Source organism: Prorops nasuta, unplaced genomic scaffold, assembly GCF_024137725.1.
Source record: "Prorops nasuta isolate Cenicafe-Biocafe unplaced genomic scaffold, Cenicafe_Pnas_1.2 PNAS00002, whole genome shotgun sequence".
In the NCBI taxonomy this organism is placed as follows: domain Eukaryota; kingdom Metazoa; phylum Arthropoda; class Insecta; order Hymenoptera; family Bethylidae; genus Prorops; species Prorops nasuta.
Window position 1 is genome coordinate 13,578,344 of NW_027116799.1, and position 14,320 is coordinate 13,592,663.

Here is a 14,320-nt window from a genome sequence, read left to right on the forward strand (position 1 = left end):
AGAATAGTCTTGTATTGTTCCAAATCGTTGGGTTTTATAATGGCTCGATTGGGTTCTCTCATGAAAATTAGTTCATAAGTACCTATTGTACCGGTGTATAACGTCTTATCGAGAATAATATTTCCTTCATGACTAATATCAAATTTACATCTATCAAGCGTCAGTTGATCATTTTTATAAAGAGGTCCAAAAGCACGATCAATCAAGTTACCCTATTGGTCAGAAGTAATTTAATATACTTGCCAGGGATCGGATGTATTCGATTATGTTGAAAGGCATATTATAACAAGCCTGGTTCATTTTTTTCATCAATACTTAATTTTTCTAGCAAACTTTTTTTTTCGAATCGGGCGACGTTTGATCGGTTATAGAAGACTCGTCGTCGTCGTCGTCGGTCATGAAATCCAATGGATTCGTAATAGTTTCACTAATACTACTACTAAGATTCTTTGCTCGTTTATACGGTGTCGATGTGAAGTAGGCTCCCCTCTTCAATTTATCGTTGACAAACGAATTATTATTATTTGTGTTATCCTCCGTTTGAGAAACGAGTTTCTTCAATGGATCGACTATCGGCTTGAATGTCTCGTTCAAACTGCTCTCCATTATCGCCTTCTCCGATTTCAAGGCACGATGCTTGTCGCGAATGACCTCGCTCGTCTTGGCGATCCTCTTCAGAAGCGATTTTTCATCCATCGCGATGCTGTATACAACAGCTTTCCTCGAATTGAACGGTTTTTAACCGACCTGTTGCGATGCTGTATACAACAGCTTTCCCCGAACCGACACGGGTTTTAACCGACCTGACACGGTAATCCGAACGGCCTGCACTCCACTATCAAACTGACACTCAAGGCCGTGATCGTGAAACCTTACCGGCCTGACATTCACAAGGCCGTTCACTCGATCGTGGCGTACTCGTTGAAACCTTTGCGATATCGACCGTTCTTCAGAGAGCTATCCTTGTCTATTACTAAGAAACCGTAATCGCGACTCCAATAGGTCGAACACAATGTGAGAAATTTCTCATACGACATATCACTGTTGACGTGATCGTTGAAAATATGCTTCAGATTAGTTCCATCCTGCTTAAATATTATTAGCAAGTTTGCGTTATCTCGTATCAGATGCTTTGGTATTTTCGCATAAGTCTGACAGAGGTAGAAGCAATCGATGTTGGAATGTCTACCCATGCAAAAGTAATCCCTTATATTGTCCTGCTTGTCGTTGGCCACATCGTCGAATATGAAAATGGAGTTCGGCTTTGCATCCGCGACGTTCACAACCTCGCAATTGTTTGAAAATGGAAAGTAACCAATTTCCTCCGTGTCCTCCAGAAGCTGCTCCAGATATCGATACTTCGGTTGCTGCAGCGACTTCGAGTAGACGTACAGGTTCTCGAATCTCACACCGTGCGGACTCTCTATGAGGCTCAGCAACACGTTTGTCTTACCGCAATTCGACGGACCGCAAACTATGCAGGGTATCGTAGATGGTAATAGCGATCCGTGGCGTTTTCTTATTTGCGTGGTAGCATCGTGAGCATCCAAATTTGTCACGCGAATAGTCGGCACGTGCTTCACGAAATGCATCCTCGCTATTAACCTTCGGGAACAGCTGTATCGTTCATTTATATTTCGCGATTTACGGAACTATTCGATCAGTTGCCATTACGATGGCGTTCATGCTAGTCGTCGTCGATTCCCTGCAGAACTTGACGAATCATCAGCTCGAACACATACCGAAGATCGTATTGCTGGAGTACTTTCCAGACAGTATCGCGAGTGTGTGGGAAAGATTACCTCGGTACATTCGCGCGGACTCTGATGTGCAGCAATATCAATATTGCTTGCAACACTACAATCTACCTAATACCACTCACCGCGACGGACCACCGAGACGGATGAAATACTGTTACGTTTGTCAGCAAGAGAAGCAGTTGCTCTAAATGTCTGGATCGTTCTTCAATAAAGTCTTGAAAAAATTGCCATTTGAGCTGCACGTGCCCGGTTACAATTATTGCGGGCCCGGCACTCTACTTCGCGAAAGATTGGAGCGCGGCGATCGTGGTATAAATCCGCTGGACGAGGCCTGCCTCGATCACGACTTAGCATATTGGCACAACGAGGATCTACCGGAGCGTCATCAGGCCGATAAAGTGCTAGCGAGGAGAGCGCGTGAACGTATTACCGCAAGAGACGCGACCTTGGGTGAACGCGCGGTCGCCGCAGCCGTATGGGCATCGATGAATGCTAAGCGTAAACTTGGCTTGGGATTACATAATATTGTCGCGATGAAGAAAGCAGTAGCGGCTAAAAAAAAGAACAACAACAAGAAAAAAATTGGTACTACTACTACGAGGAAGAGAAGAATTCGAGTGCCGAAGAAACGGAGCGGTATAATACCTATACTCCCACTGCTAGGTGCAGTCGGAGCACTGGCAGGTGGAGCATCGGGTATAGCGACGGCTGTAAACCGTGCAAAAGCTGAGAAAGAACGATTGCGGGAAATGCAACGTCACAATCGCGCGATGGAAGCGTCGCGCGAGAGAGGCCGAGGTCTTTATCTGAAACCGTACAAGCGAATCGTCGGAGAGGGAAACCGTGGAGGTAGAAAAAAGAAAAAATCAACAAAAAAAAAACGGTGGGATAAGAGGAAGAAAATAAATGAGGGGAAATTTCGTCGTCGTCGCGATGCTCTCCCGGATTCAGGTGCTACTAGTAACATACAATTGGCACGCATCTGCCGACGCATACCATACTTCCGTGGAGTCTTTATGCGCACATATCTGCCGCTCGACGGGCCGCGGTGCAACGAGTGCGCGATCGTGAATCTCGACGATCAATGTGGCCCTGGTACCCACTGGGTAGCCTACGTCAAGCGTAACGACATCGTCGTATATTTCGATTCCTTCGGAAATTTGAAACCGCCGAAAGAATGTGTGCGTCACTTTGGTCCTAACGTTACAATCTACTACAAACATGATCGATATCAATCGTACGATAAAAGCAATTGCGGTCAGTTGTGCGTGAAATTCCTCCGAGAACAGATACTTTGAAAAAAAAAAAAAATGTCTTTCACCGTGACATTATCGGATCGTAAATCAGTATTAAATTCAGATTTCTTTCCCCCCATCAATTTGCAAGACGATTGGTACGAGATCGGTCTCGTGGACATGCAAACGTACAACTCGATAGCCAATGTGGACGAGACGAATAATAAGTTCTACTACGATAACGATAAGGTACTGACGATACCCAGAGGCTGTTACGAATTGAGTGCGATAAATGAGTATTTGCAGTCTCAAATTTCTGCGAGACACGAAATTCAAGACGACATTGACAGCGTTATTCTTCTACGAGCGAATAACAATACACTGAAGAGTGAAATATTCTGCAAATATTCGATTGACTTTGGAAAACCGAATAACATTAGCTCACTACTGGCCTTCTCGTCGAATCGCGTGATCGGACCGAACGCCCAGGCTGAATCCGACGAAACCGTGAACATTGTGAAAACAAATATTCTACGCATCGAGTGCAACATTGCGGGTGGTGCGTACACCAACGGTAGACCCCGACACATTATTCACGAGTTCTTTCCCAGCGTACCACCGGGCTATAAAATCTCGGAGGCACCGAAAACCGTCATTTATCTACCGGTCATCGTCAGAGTAATCGACCGTCTCACGTTACGTATCCTCGATCAGGACGATCGTCTCGTATACTTTGGACGTGAAGAAATTACCATAAGATTGCACATTAAGAAAAATGTTAATTTACAAAAGTAACGAGGATTATAAAGCGGTGAAACTGGATGAAACGTTCGCTAGTCGTTCGTCCTACGTGGAGTCGAATACACCGGCTCGGAGTGAAAATCGCGACAAGAGGAGCTTCTTGCTAACGAGAAGAAATATAGAATTTTTACAATCATTGGGATTCACCGTGAAGAGATTGGGCGAAAGTACATAGTGGAATAATGGCAGATCCCTTGAACGTCACCGCAACGCTGACCTACGACAATCGCATCACCAAAATGGAGATGCATGCCTACAATCCGTATGCGAACGCCTCGTTGGCGAACAGCGACGAGATTCGCATTCCCATACAGCAGCAAGATTTGATACTCCTGCCGTGCGAGAGTTATCTCTACGTTGAGGGTCAGCTGGTGGAGGGCACGCGTGACGCGAGCGCCAGCAACGAGGATATAGTTACGCTCGACTGCAATTCCGCGGCATTTCTCTTCGACGAGATTCGTTACGAATTGAACGGTATCGAGATCGACCGATGCAGAAACGTCGGTATTACCAGCACTCTGAAGAATCTCGTTTCCCTGAGCACCGAGGAGAGCGCCAGTCTACGTCATTCCGGATGGTTTGTCGCTACAGCCAAAGACCGGCTCAAAAAGGAGGCGGCTGTTAAGAATTTCAGCTTTTGCGTGCCCCTGAAAATGCTTCTGGGATTCTACGAGGATTATCGGCGAGTCGTCGTTAACGCGCGTCACGAGTTCGTTCTCATTCGTGCCCGCGACGATACAAACGCCAATTACTCATCGGTGAAAATCACCGATTCGTCGATCAAGCTGCTACGAGTGCAATGGAGAATACCCCATGTGACCCTGAACGAAATTACGAAACTCCAATTTCTCAGTATCGTCGAGCAGGACAAGAGTCTGTCACTCGCTTTTCGCGCCTGGGAACTTTACGAGTATCCCCTTCTGCCCAAGTCGCAGCGACACACGTGGTCCGTGAAAGTGTCCACGCTATTGGAGAAGCCGCGATACGTCATTCTGGCGTTCAGAACGAACAAAAAGAGTAATCAGCACGAGGATGTGCTCAAATTCAATCATTGCAAAGTCCTCGATGTCAAACTTTATCTGAATTTCGAATCTTATCCGTACGATCGTCTCGACACTGATTTCACGAAATCCCGCTACTCCGTCCTCTACGACATGTATGTAAAGTTTTTCACCTCCTATTACGCTGGTGAGAAACTCGCGAGACCCATGCTCGACTATACGGACTTCTTGACGTACGGGCCGCTCTTCGTCATCGACTGCTTGCATTAGAACGAGTCCATAAAAACCGGCACGGTCGACGTCAAACTCGAGATCGAGTGTATGGAAATCATTCCGGATAATACTACAGCCTATTGTCTAATTATACACGATAAAATTGTACAATATAATCCTCTTACGAATATTGTTAGAAATCTAAGTTAATAAAAATTATTGTTAGAAATATAAGTTTATAAAAAAATAAAATACTTTTTTAAAGTTCTTAATGTTTTATTCCTAAATTCTACATTACAGGAGATGAGACGTGGGGAACAAATAAATAAATATAAGCAGTAATTTAGTTTTATTTCTTAAACAAACAATTTTTAAACAAACAATATTTAATTTTTATTCTTAAATTCTACATTGTGGAATTTACCACCTTTATAGATCATTATTAAATTACTTGCTAACGCAGCATTTTGCAGCTGCTTCAATTCTTCCGGGTCATCTGCCAATTTTGCCATTCTTGCAGGCAAGAATAGCCATTCATCGGTTGTCAATTTTACAATTATTTTTATCACATATTTAGTTTTAATTTGTTCCACTTCTAAAATTTCGTAATTTTCATCCTCCTTTAAAGTTTCCAATTTCACAAATAGTTTTGGTTTTACATTTCCAAGAGTATTAACTATTTCAAAATTCATTTTCAATTTATTGATATGTCTATAAAAAATAATTCGTCTTATTAAAGTTAAAAAATCATTTTAAAAAAAATTTTTCCTTACCTTTATTATGTAAGAAAAACAAAAGAAGTTTTTTTTCAAAAACACTTATTCTCTTACTTTTTCAATACGTATAACACTACTGTAACTGCTATGCAGAATACGTTTTACAGACTGAAGCTTTTTCTTCTTCTGCTGTTCACTTGACTTCTTTGCAAACGATATTATCGTATGTTAAGCGTATTTAATTTCAATGTTTTGGAAGGGGTAATTTTCTTCTCTTTCTTGCGATGCATTTCCATTGTGATTGACCTATAGGTTTATCACAATACGGTGATTATTCAGAGGGTATAGTGTATCCCTTCTCGATGAAGAAAGAATGGACTCCTAAGTGTTATCAAATGTAACTTTATATTTAAAAACTGAACGACAAAGAGTTTCTCTCGACGAAATTTCTTCAGAGGCTTCATTCAGTCGTCGAACCTCCATCAGTACAGATTGTACAATAGAAAATTAAAAAAAAAAATGGAAAGTGAACGGGGTTTTGTGAAAAAAAATCTAGTATAGGAGGATGAAAATCCTGCAGAATCGATGCAGGAATACATCAAAAGAATTAACGATTCTCATAATCGTTATTTTGAAGAATATGAAGAGATGCTTCATCATAATATGCACTTGAACCGTAAGTAATTATTTTTATTTCTTTTAAAGAAAAAAAACCCAGAGATAATGTCAATAAATAGAATCATAAAAGAATTTTACGACACATATTTTTGAAAACTGTTAACTATCTCACTATTTGACCAATTGTTTTTTTTATTCAAAACGAAGAATAACGAAAAAAAATTAATTTTTTTATTTTATTTTATACCAGCCATTGATTTAGAGGAGAGAGAGAAAGAAGAGGAGAGGGAGGAGGAGGAAGAAGAAGAAGAAGAGGAGATGGAGGAGGAGGAAGAAGAAGAAGAGGAGGTGATTTTTGTAAGTATACTTGCTTTGTAAAATAGTTATTACAATATAAAAAAATAACAAAATGTTTTCAAATATGTCCCAGGTGAAAAATAGTGGTACACAAACGGAACCTATTTCCGTAATAACAGAGGCTACGCAAATGGAACCTGCGATAGATCTAACGCCACATTATTGGTGTACAAATTGCAAAAATTATGGTCACCTGTATATTAATTGCTTACTTCCAGAGTGGTGTAACATTTGCAGAACATACGTACATCATGCCATAAAATGTAAGAAAAACTTCTAAAGAAACAAGCATTGTATATCATTTAATCGCAGATGCTGCAGTTTTAGGAGCATTATTATTATTATTATGTGTATATTATTAAAAATATATATAAATTTTAATTAAAAACTTCAACGATCGTTTATTTCGCAACCTCCCTTTCCCTTTCTCTTTCTCTTTCTCTCTTTCTCTCCTTCTCTCCTTCTCTCTTTCTCTCTTTCTCTCTCTAAGGCGTACACTGCTTAACGTAAGAGGGGGGAGGTCACATGTGACCCCACGAGTTTAACGTGGGTGACACACGAGGAGAGGGGGCAATTCCCCTACTTCCCCTACACCCGCGGGACCCCGACCCCACTCGCCCATCGGTCTCAGCCGAGGAGAGGGGGCAATTCCCCTACTTCCCCTACCCCCGCGGGACCACGACCCCCTCGCCACCCCGGTCCCAGAATCCTTACAGCTACTCTACTCCCACCCATACAGATTGTTTACGTCGTAATACATGAGATACTTCGACGGTTCCGCCTGATCGTATTCCCGCATGTACCGATTGTTGGCCCTCTCGTAGCGATGGGAGCACTGACTCAAACCACCGCGTATACCGCGCTCCACGAACAGCAACATATCAACGTCCGTGAAAAGCTCCAGCCTGATTCCCGTATGCTTCAACATCGCGTCCCAGGTGAAGCCCGGAAGCGTATAATATTGGGCTGGATCCAAGTTATAATTTAGCATACAACTATCGCGAAAACTTTCGAAAACGTCGGTAAACAATAGGACATCGGTCTTCAGGTACAGGTCACTGTACTCCCCAAGTGTGCGCATCTGGAATTTGGTCCATACCTCTACGGCATGATTGTATGCTTCCTCGCTGATATCGCTGTCGGTCAGTCTGTTGCGAAACGACTGGCGCGGTGGTAAAGCCGTCTCTTCCAATCTAGCCGCTCTATCTATATAGTCGTAAGGAAAAATACCTTTTCTCGTAAGCAAGTTGAACTGCTCGACGCTTAATTCCGAAAATTATGACCTCAAATTTGTCAGCTGAGATTCCGCCAAGTACGAGCTCAATTTGTCCAGACTGGAGGCCATAAATTTGAACGAATCGATAAATCTCAACCGTATATTATAATTTCGCAAATATTTGGTGAATGAAATGTATTTTTCCTTATGTACAGGCAGCAGATATACCGATTCCTCGTACAAATTAGCGATAGTCTCGAGAATAAAATGCGAATCATAGCCAGAAAAATTGTGGAAAATCACTGGAATGACATGCGAATCTTTAAAATTTAAATTACAATTATTGTGAGCCGGTCCTCTATATCTGCCGGTCAGATGATCGTGATCGCGAATTCGTAGTTGATTCGGAAGAAACGGCTTTTTGCATATATGACAATTGGGGTCATTATAGTGACGCGATCGTTCAGTAAGACTAAGATCACGCATGGGTACGATAGTGCCCAGTTTCTCGCTCGCGATACGCGCAATGACCTCGAGCTCGCGTACGAACCATTCGATGCAGTCGACACCCCGATGAGCATCGTATCTCGAGAGTTACGCATCGCGAGCATTTTTCAAATAATAGCCTATACTTATAGGTTCATGTTTCTGATAAATACTACTACTACTACTACTGTTCGATTGTTCAACTTTTGATAATATGCACTCGAGATCCGCGTATACGACGAATGGCACTCGCTCCCCATTTTTGATGTTCTTGAAGGAAACCCAGCGATCCTCGGACTCTCTCGTTAGCATCAATCGGAGATTATCGTTGAGCCGCGCGCAATCCTGCTCATGCGACTCCAGCCTCTCCACTGTGCAAAAGTAGTGGAGACATCTAAAAAAAAAAAAAAATAAATAAAACATATGCAGTTATATTTGTATCATTATTATTAATACATACCGATCGCATATATAATGCGCATTTTTTCTCTTGGTGAATTGACTTCGTATTAATCTCGAGAGGTTCCTTATGCACATGAAATGTCCTGCTCCCTGTTCATCGTTGACGAGAAGAAGATTAGCATGCCTCGATCTCTTCTTTTCGTCACCTGAAGAGGTACGATTTTTGCGTCGATATTTGGCTCTTCATTCTCCAAGGTAAAGATGTTAACCGACACGTCATTATCCGTCTCAAATTTCGGGATCTGTTTTAGCGTAGTCGTAAAGGTTAGGCTACCGACGTCTAAAACCGTCCGAAAATGTGGATAAGAGGACGTGCGCTTTGGATTAGCCGTTGGTTTTGCCGGATAGAGTGCCGCCGTCACGGACCACGCGAAACATGCATTATCACTGGTTTCTAAATTTATCAGAGCTTTCCTACTTGTGATAGCGGATAGCAGATTAATTCTACAACCCGCGTGCAACGGGTTAAAACGATTAATGTTAACTATTAAATAATGAATTTTGTGTAAAGCCCATCCACTATCACGCTCTTGAAATTCACTTAATTTTTGCATAATAACGTCTAAAATGTTTTTCCTATACCAATCACTAAAATTATCAGTCTTATACAATGTAGCATTAATCGTACTAATGTTTTTATCATCACTATTGTCCTTAGAGATGAATTTTCCGTTAAATACACAATTAACCTTAACACTATTTGCACTAACAAATACCTTATCTATACGCGTACGCACTAATACTTCCGCGTCTACTAAAAAATCCTGAGGCTCTATATAATTACTATTAACTACCATGCCGCTGCATATTCGACTTCGAAACGCCGAATCAAGCTCCTCCCAGGTAAGTCCTTGTACGTCATTGCTACAACCAGCGCCTGATTTAATATAATTCAGTTCTCTCTGCGCTCGTAGCAATAGACACTTTATAGACGCGATCTCGGCGAAATTCTTTTGACGCGTTCCAACGGGCAAAGCTCGATCCAAGTTGCTCAATCGTCGAATAGGCTCGCGACATTTCAGTACCCACGCATCGTATTCGTTCGCGCTATTGATTGTAAAAAACTTTCTTCGCAATTCAGTCGACATTTTGTGTGTTTCTTAAAGAAATGACTCTGTCATACGGTGAACAACAACAATAAATTAATAATTGCGAATGCGTCTCTCGCGAAGAGTAACGCTTATATATATCGAATAGAGAATGGAAGTAGGGGTATCTACACATCCCATTGTTTCGTCCGAAATGCATACTGACATTGATATACATTGTTTTTTTTTCAGAAGTCTTTTATTCCTTTATATATTGATCATATACAGATTTCATAAAGTAGACATTTTGCAGTGAACATATACCATAATGATTCATACACTTGGTTAACGGTGGTTCGAAATTTTTACTCCATCCAAGACTAAATTTACCCCACTCACACTCCTTCGCATTGTATATATTTTCTAAGTTGCAAATTTTTCTCAACCAATCATATTTTTCCCGTCCTTTCACGAAAATCCAATCTTCCTCGTACGACGTTACATACCTTCTTATTACATCTTTATACTTGTAATAAGGTGAATGACCGTCGGTCCAATTGAATCCATGTCGATTAAAATAAAGCCAACTTTAAAAAAGAAATAAATTATATACAAAACATTACATTAAAAAATAGAATACTTACTCATTCTGTTCTCTTTCGAGATCGCTCAACCAAACTTCTGGAAATGGTGGTGAAAATACATTGTGATACACTTCATTATCATGCATCACCGCAAATTCTTTAACTATAAAACTTTTGTCAGTCAATACAAAACCTTGAAAATCAACGAATGTCGGTGTCATTATCGTCGTCAGTCGCTCGATGCAATACTGTGCGATCTTTTTTTTTTTATCGCATTTAAGAAATTTCTTTTCCCCCTCCATCAGGGGAACAAATATGCTAAACGTATTAAAATTCAATGTTTTTTTTTTTTTTTTTTTTTTGGAGAGGATAATTTCTAAGATTTTTTCCCATTGTAATTAAGAAAGAATGGACTCCTTATCAAATGTAACTTTATATTTTAAAGAAACGATAAAGTCTTTCTCTCGACGAAGATATTTCTTCGGATGCTTCATTTCAGTTCTTTTCTTCGTCGAGAATAGCGCGAGCGCAACGATGCATAGAATAACTCACATAATGGATATAGAAGGTTTCTTAGTTTATAAAAAAGAACTTAAATATAAAGATATAGCTATAATTGATTTAATAAGTAACTAAATTTCTTACGCATCATTTCGTTTGCGTGACACTATTAACAACCTTAGTGAGAAAGACAAAAACTGTGTGGTATTTGCTCAATATGGTGCATCGTATAAAATACAGTGATACGGGATTCGAGAAATACGAGCAGGAGGATGTAGAAGATTTTATTGGAGATTGCTTAACCTGCGAGAATCCCGTAGTAGCCTACAAGGGAGGGAATATTGAAAAAAATATATTGAATAGGATGAATGTGGAAAATATCAATTTAGAAGTGTATGGTTGTCCTAAGTTTAAGGATTTAATTAAATTATATGATTTTGAAAAAACGCCGTGTAATTTACACGTTCGAGAGACGAACTTGGACAATGAACGTATCCACTGTCCTTACGAGGAGGTGTCAGTTTTTGCCAAGTGGATAAAAGCAAATATGTGATTCTTTGAAAACTATTTAGAGAAATAAAGAGGAGAACACAAGTCCTCAAATCTTCATTCAATCTTATACCGTTGTCGGTGCTGCACACAGGAAAAAAAATGAGCTGCGAGAAGTGTAAATTAATCATGATTCAAGAGGATATTGTTCCTCTTTCACCCACTCTTACCAGAGAATTGACAGAGGAATACGTCAATCGAATTAACGATTTTTTCAATCGTTACTTGGAAGCGTAAGAACGGAAACTGCATCTTTAGTTGCATAAAAATTGTAAGTATTTATTTTTTACATTTTTTCATAATTATTGTTTGTTTTTTTTTTAATAAAGTGAAGAAAGACGAAGAGAAACAGGCTGAGGAAAAAGATATTGAGTCAAAGGAGACGAAGAAGGAAGAGGAGGAGGAGGAAAAAGATATTGGGTCAAAGCAAACGAAGAAGGAAGAAGAGGAAGAGGAGAAAAAAGTAGAGGAGGAGGATATTGAGTCAAAGCAGACTAAGAGGGAAGAAGAAGAGGAACAACCACATTTCTATTTCTTTTACTATTAAATTTTGTGTATAATATTTAAAAAAAAAAAAGCATGAGAGAAAAATTAGAGGTTAAATAAAATATTATTGAAAAAATATTATTGTAAATATTCCCCTTCCTATTTCATCAGGAGTAAAACGGAAAGATATCTAATACGTTTTGATTAAGAGATGTAACTCAATCTAGAGTAGAGATAGATAAGGATTATTCGTACTGGAGAGCAATCTCGACTTCAGTAGTGTTTCTGACAGTAGACGAAATGGATTCAAACAAAAAAAAAATCAGTTTGCCAGACAAAAAAATGACATTGTTGGATTATCAACAAACAGGAAAGCCTGTAGCAATCGTAAAGCCATTTAGGATTGTACAACAGCCAACACCGCAGTTAGTTGTACCAAATAGATGGAGACTTCTGCAGCAGCATCAACCACTTCGTAGACCTTTAAATGCACTGCTGCAGCCTGATGCTGCTGGTGCTGCTGGTGATACCGATCATCATCCTATACCACGTATTGTAAGCTGTGCAATATGTGGTCTACGTGAGCATAGGGGTCGTGATTGCATTTAAACAGCCACCATCACGAATCGGTAAGAAAAGTTTAAACTCTTCTAACATTAAGTACTTCACGAAATTAAAATTTAAGACTAATAATAAATCATTTTCAATTTTTTAATCGCAGATTCTGCTGCTGGTGCTGCTGCTGCTGCTACAGTTTAGGAGCAATATTATTATGTGTATAATATTATTATTATTATTTTAAAAATATATAAGTTTTAATTAAAAACTCCAACGATCGTTCAACTCGTAACCCCCCATCTCCCTGCTCCTCACCCTTGAAATCACGCGAAAAATGATAAAACAATATTATTATTAACGTTCGTCGTATAAGGATGCTAGTTAAAATATTGAGATCATCCAAAGAATGGACGAGGTAGTGGAAGATAGTAGTGAGATGGAAGAGGAGGATAATAACGTGTTGATAGCTATTGTGAGGTGGCGAAAGCTAATACGTATTGATAGAGAAAATAATAATACGTATTGTTAATATATTCGTATTGAGCTTACATCTCTTCCATTCTCAGTCTACCGAGTTTGCTTAACGTGATAGTTCCTACAAATAAAAAATGGGTGTAATTAAATTGTACAGATTATTTACTGAACAAAATATTGATAACATTCTAAATATGGAAGAATCAGTGGAGGAAGAAGAAGAAGAAGTAAATTTGGAAGGAGATTGGGGTGAAATTGAAGACGAGGATAACAATGTGTTGACCGCAATTGTGAGAATGTTGAGGAAGAAGCTTCAGCGGCAACAATCCCCACAGTCCGATGGGAATAATGACGATAATGATGATCGTCTATCAGATTTTAGTAGTGAAATGGAGTGGGAGGGTATTGATATGGAACAAGAACTATATCCAGAAAACGTAATACGGTTCGACGAGGATGCAGAAGTTCTCCAGCTACTGTCCGATTCATTTACGGAGACCACCCACAATCGGTAAGATCGATGAAAAAAAAAAAAAATTTTTTTGGCATCGAGTGCTTGGATAAGTTGTATAATAAATATTTTTCCTTACTTTTTTCTCGTAGATGATACCGCTCCTACTGCTACTGTCACTACCATCTACCGCTATTTACTTAGAATAACCAATCAAAAATGATGTCAACATTTTTTCCCAGTATTTATTTATTGTATAAATAAAACCTTCAAAATAAAAAATTATACTTCCTTTTTTTTTATCAACCTTACAAATTAGAATTTGCATTTAGAGGTATAAATAAAAATATACGAGGATGCTAGTAAGGTCTCTATTGACATTCTCTTTGACTGCGTTCCACTTCTCGGAAAGGAAGCTAATACGTTTTGATAAAGAGAAGACTAATATGTATTGATAAAGAGGAAAGAAAGGCATCAGATTAATAAAAAATACGTACGTAATCGCTCAGTTCATATTTCATTGGAAGATCGTTTTGCATCTGAGCGACTAGTGACGAAAAATCTTGAGATCATTTTAACGCTAGCGACGGTAGTGTAAAGAACAATGTTGTGTAATATACCGAAAAAGCAAGAAAATGATTTGTGGGAGAATGTGGAAGTGGTGCAGGACATTGAGGATGACCCAGATTTTGCCGCTTTAGTTGAGGAACTTATGGAGATAACTAATGAAATGGAGGAACAAATGGAGCAAAAGGAGCAAGAGGAGGAAAAGCAGCAAGAGGAGGAAGAGGAGCAAGAAGAGAAAGGAGATGAAGAAGCGGCGT

At 39.7% G+C, this 14,320-nt stretch overlaps 1 protein-coding gene across 1 annotated transcript; it reads left to right on the top strand.

Moving 5' to 3' along the window:
- Nucleotides 1–3,070: 3,070 nt before the first annotated feature.
- Nucleotides 3,071–5,352, top strand: LOC136781281 (uncharacterized). The gene is made up of 4 exons (XM_066740136.1): nt 3,071–3,222; nt 4,311–4,554; nt 4,708–4,956; nt 5,311–5,352. Exons 1-4 carry the CDS (start codon nt 3,071–3,073, stop codon nt 5,350–5,352), a joined length of 687 nt encoding a protein of 228 aa, XP_066596233.1.
- Nucleotides 5,353–14,320: the final 8,968 nt, after the last annotated feature.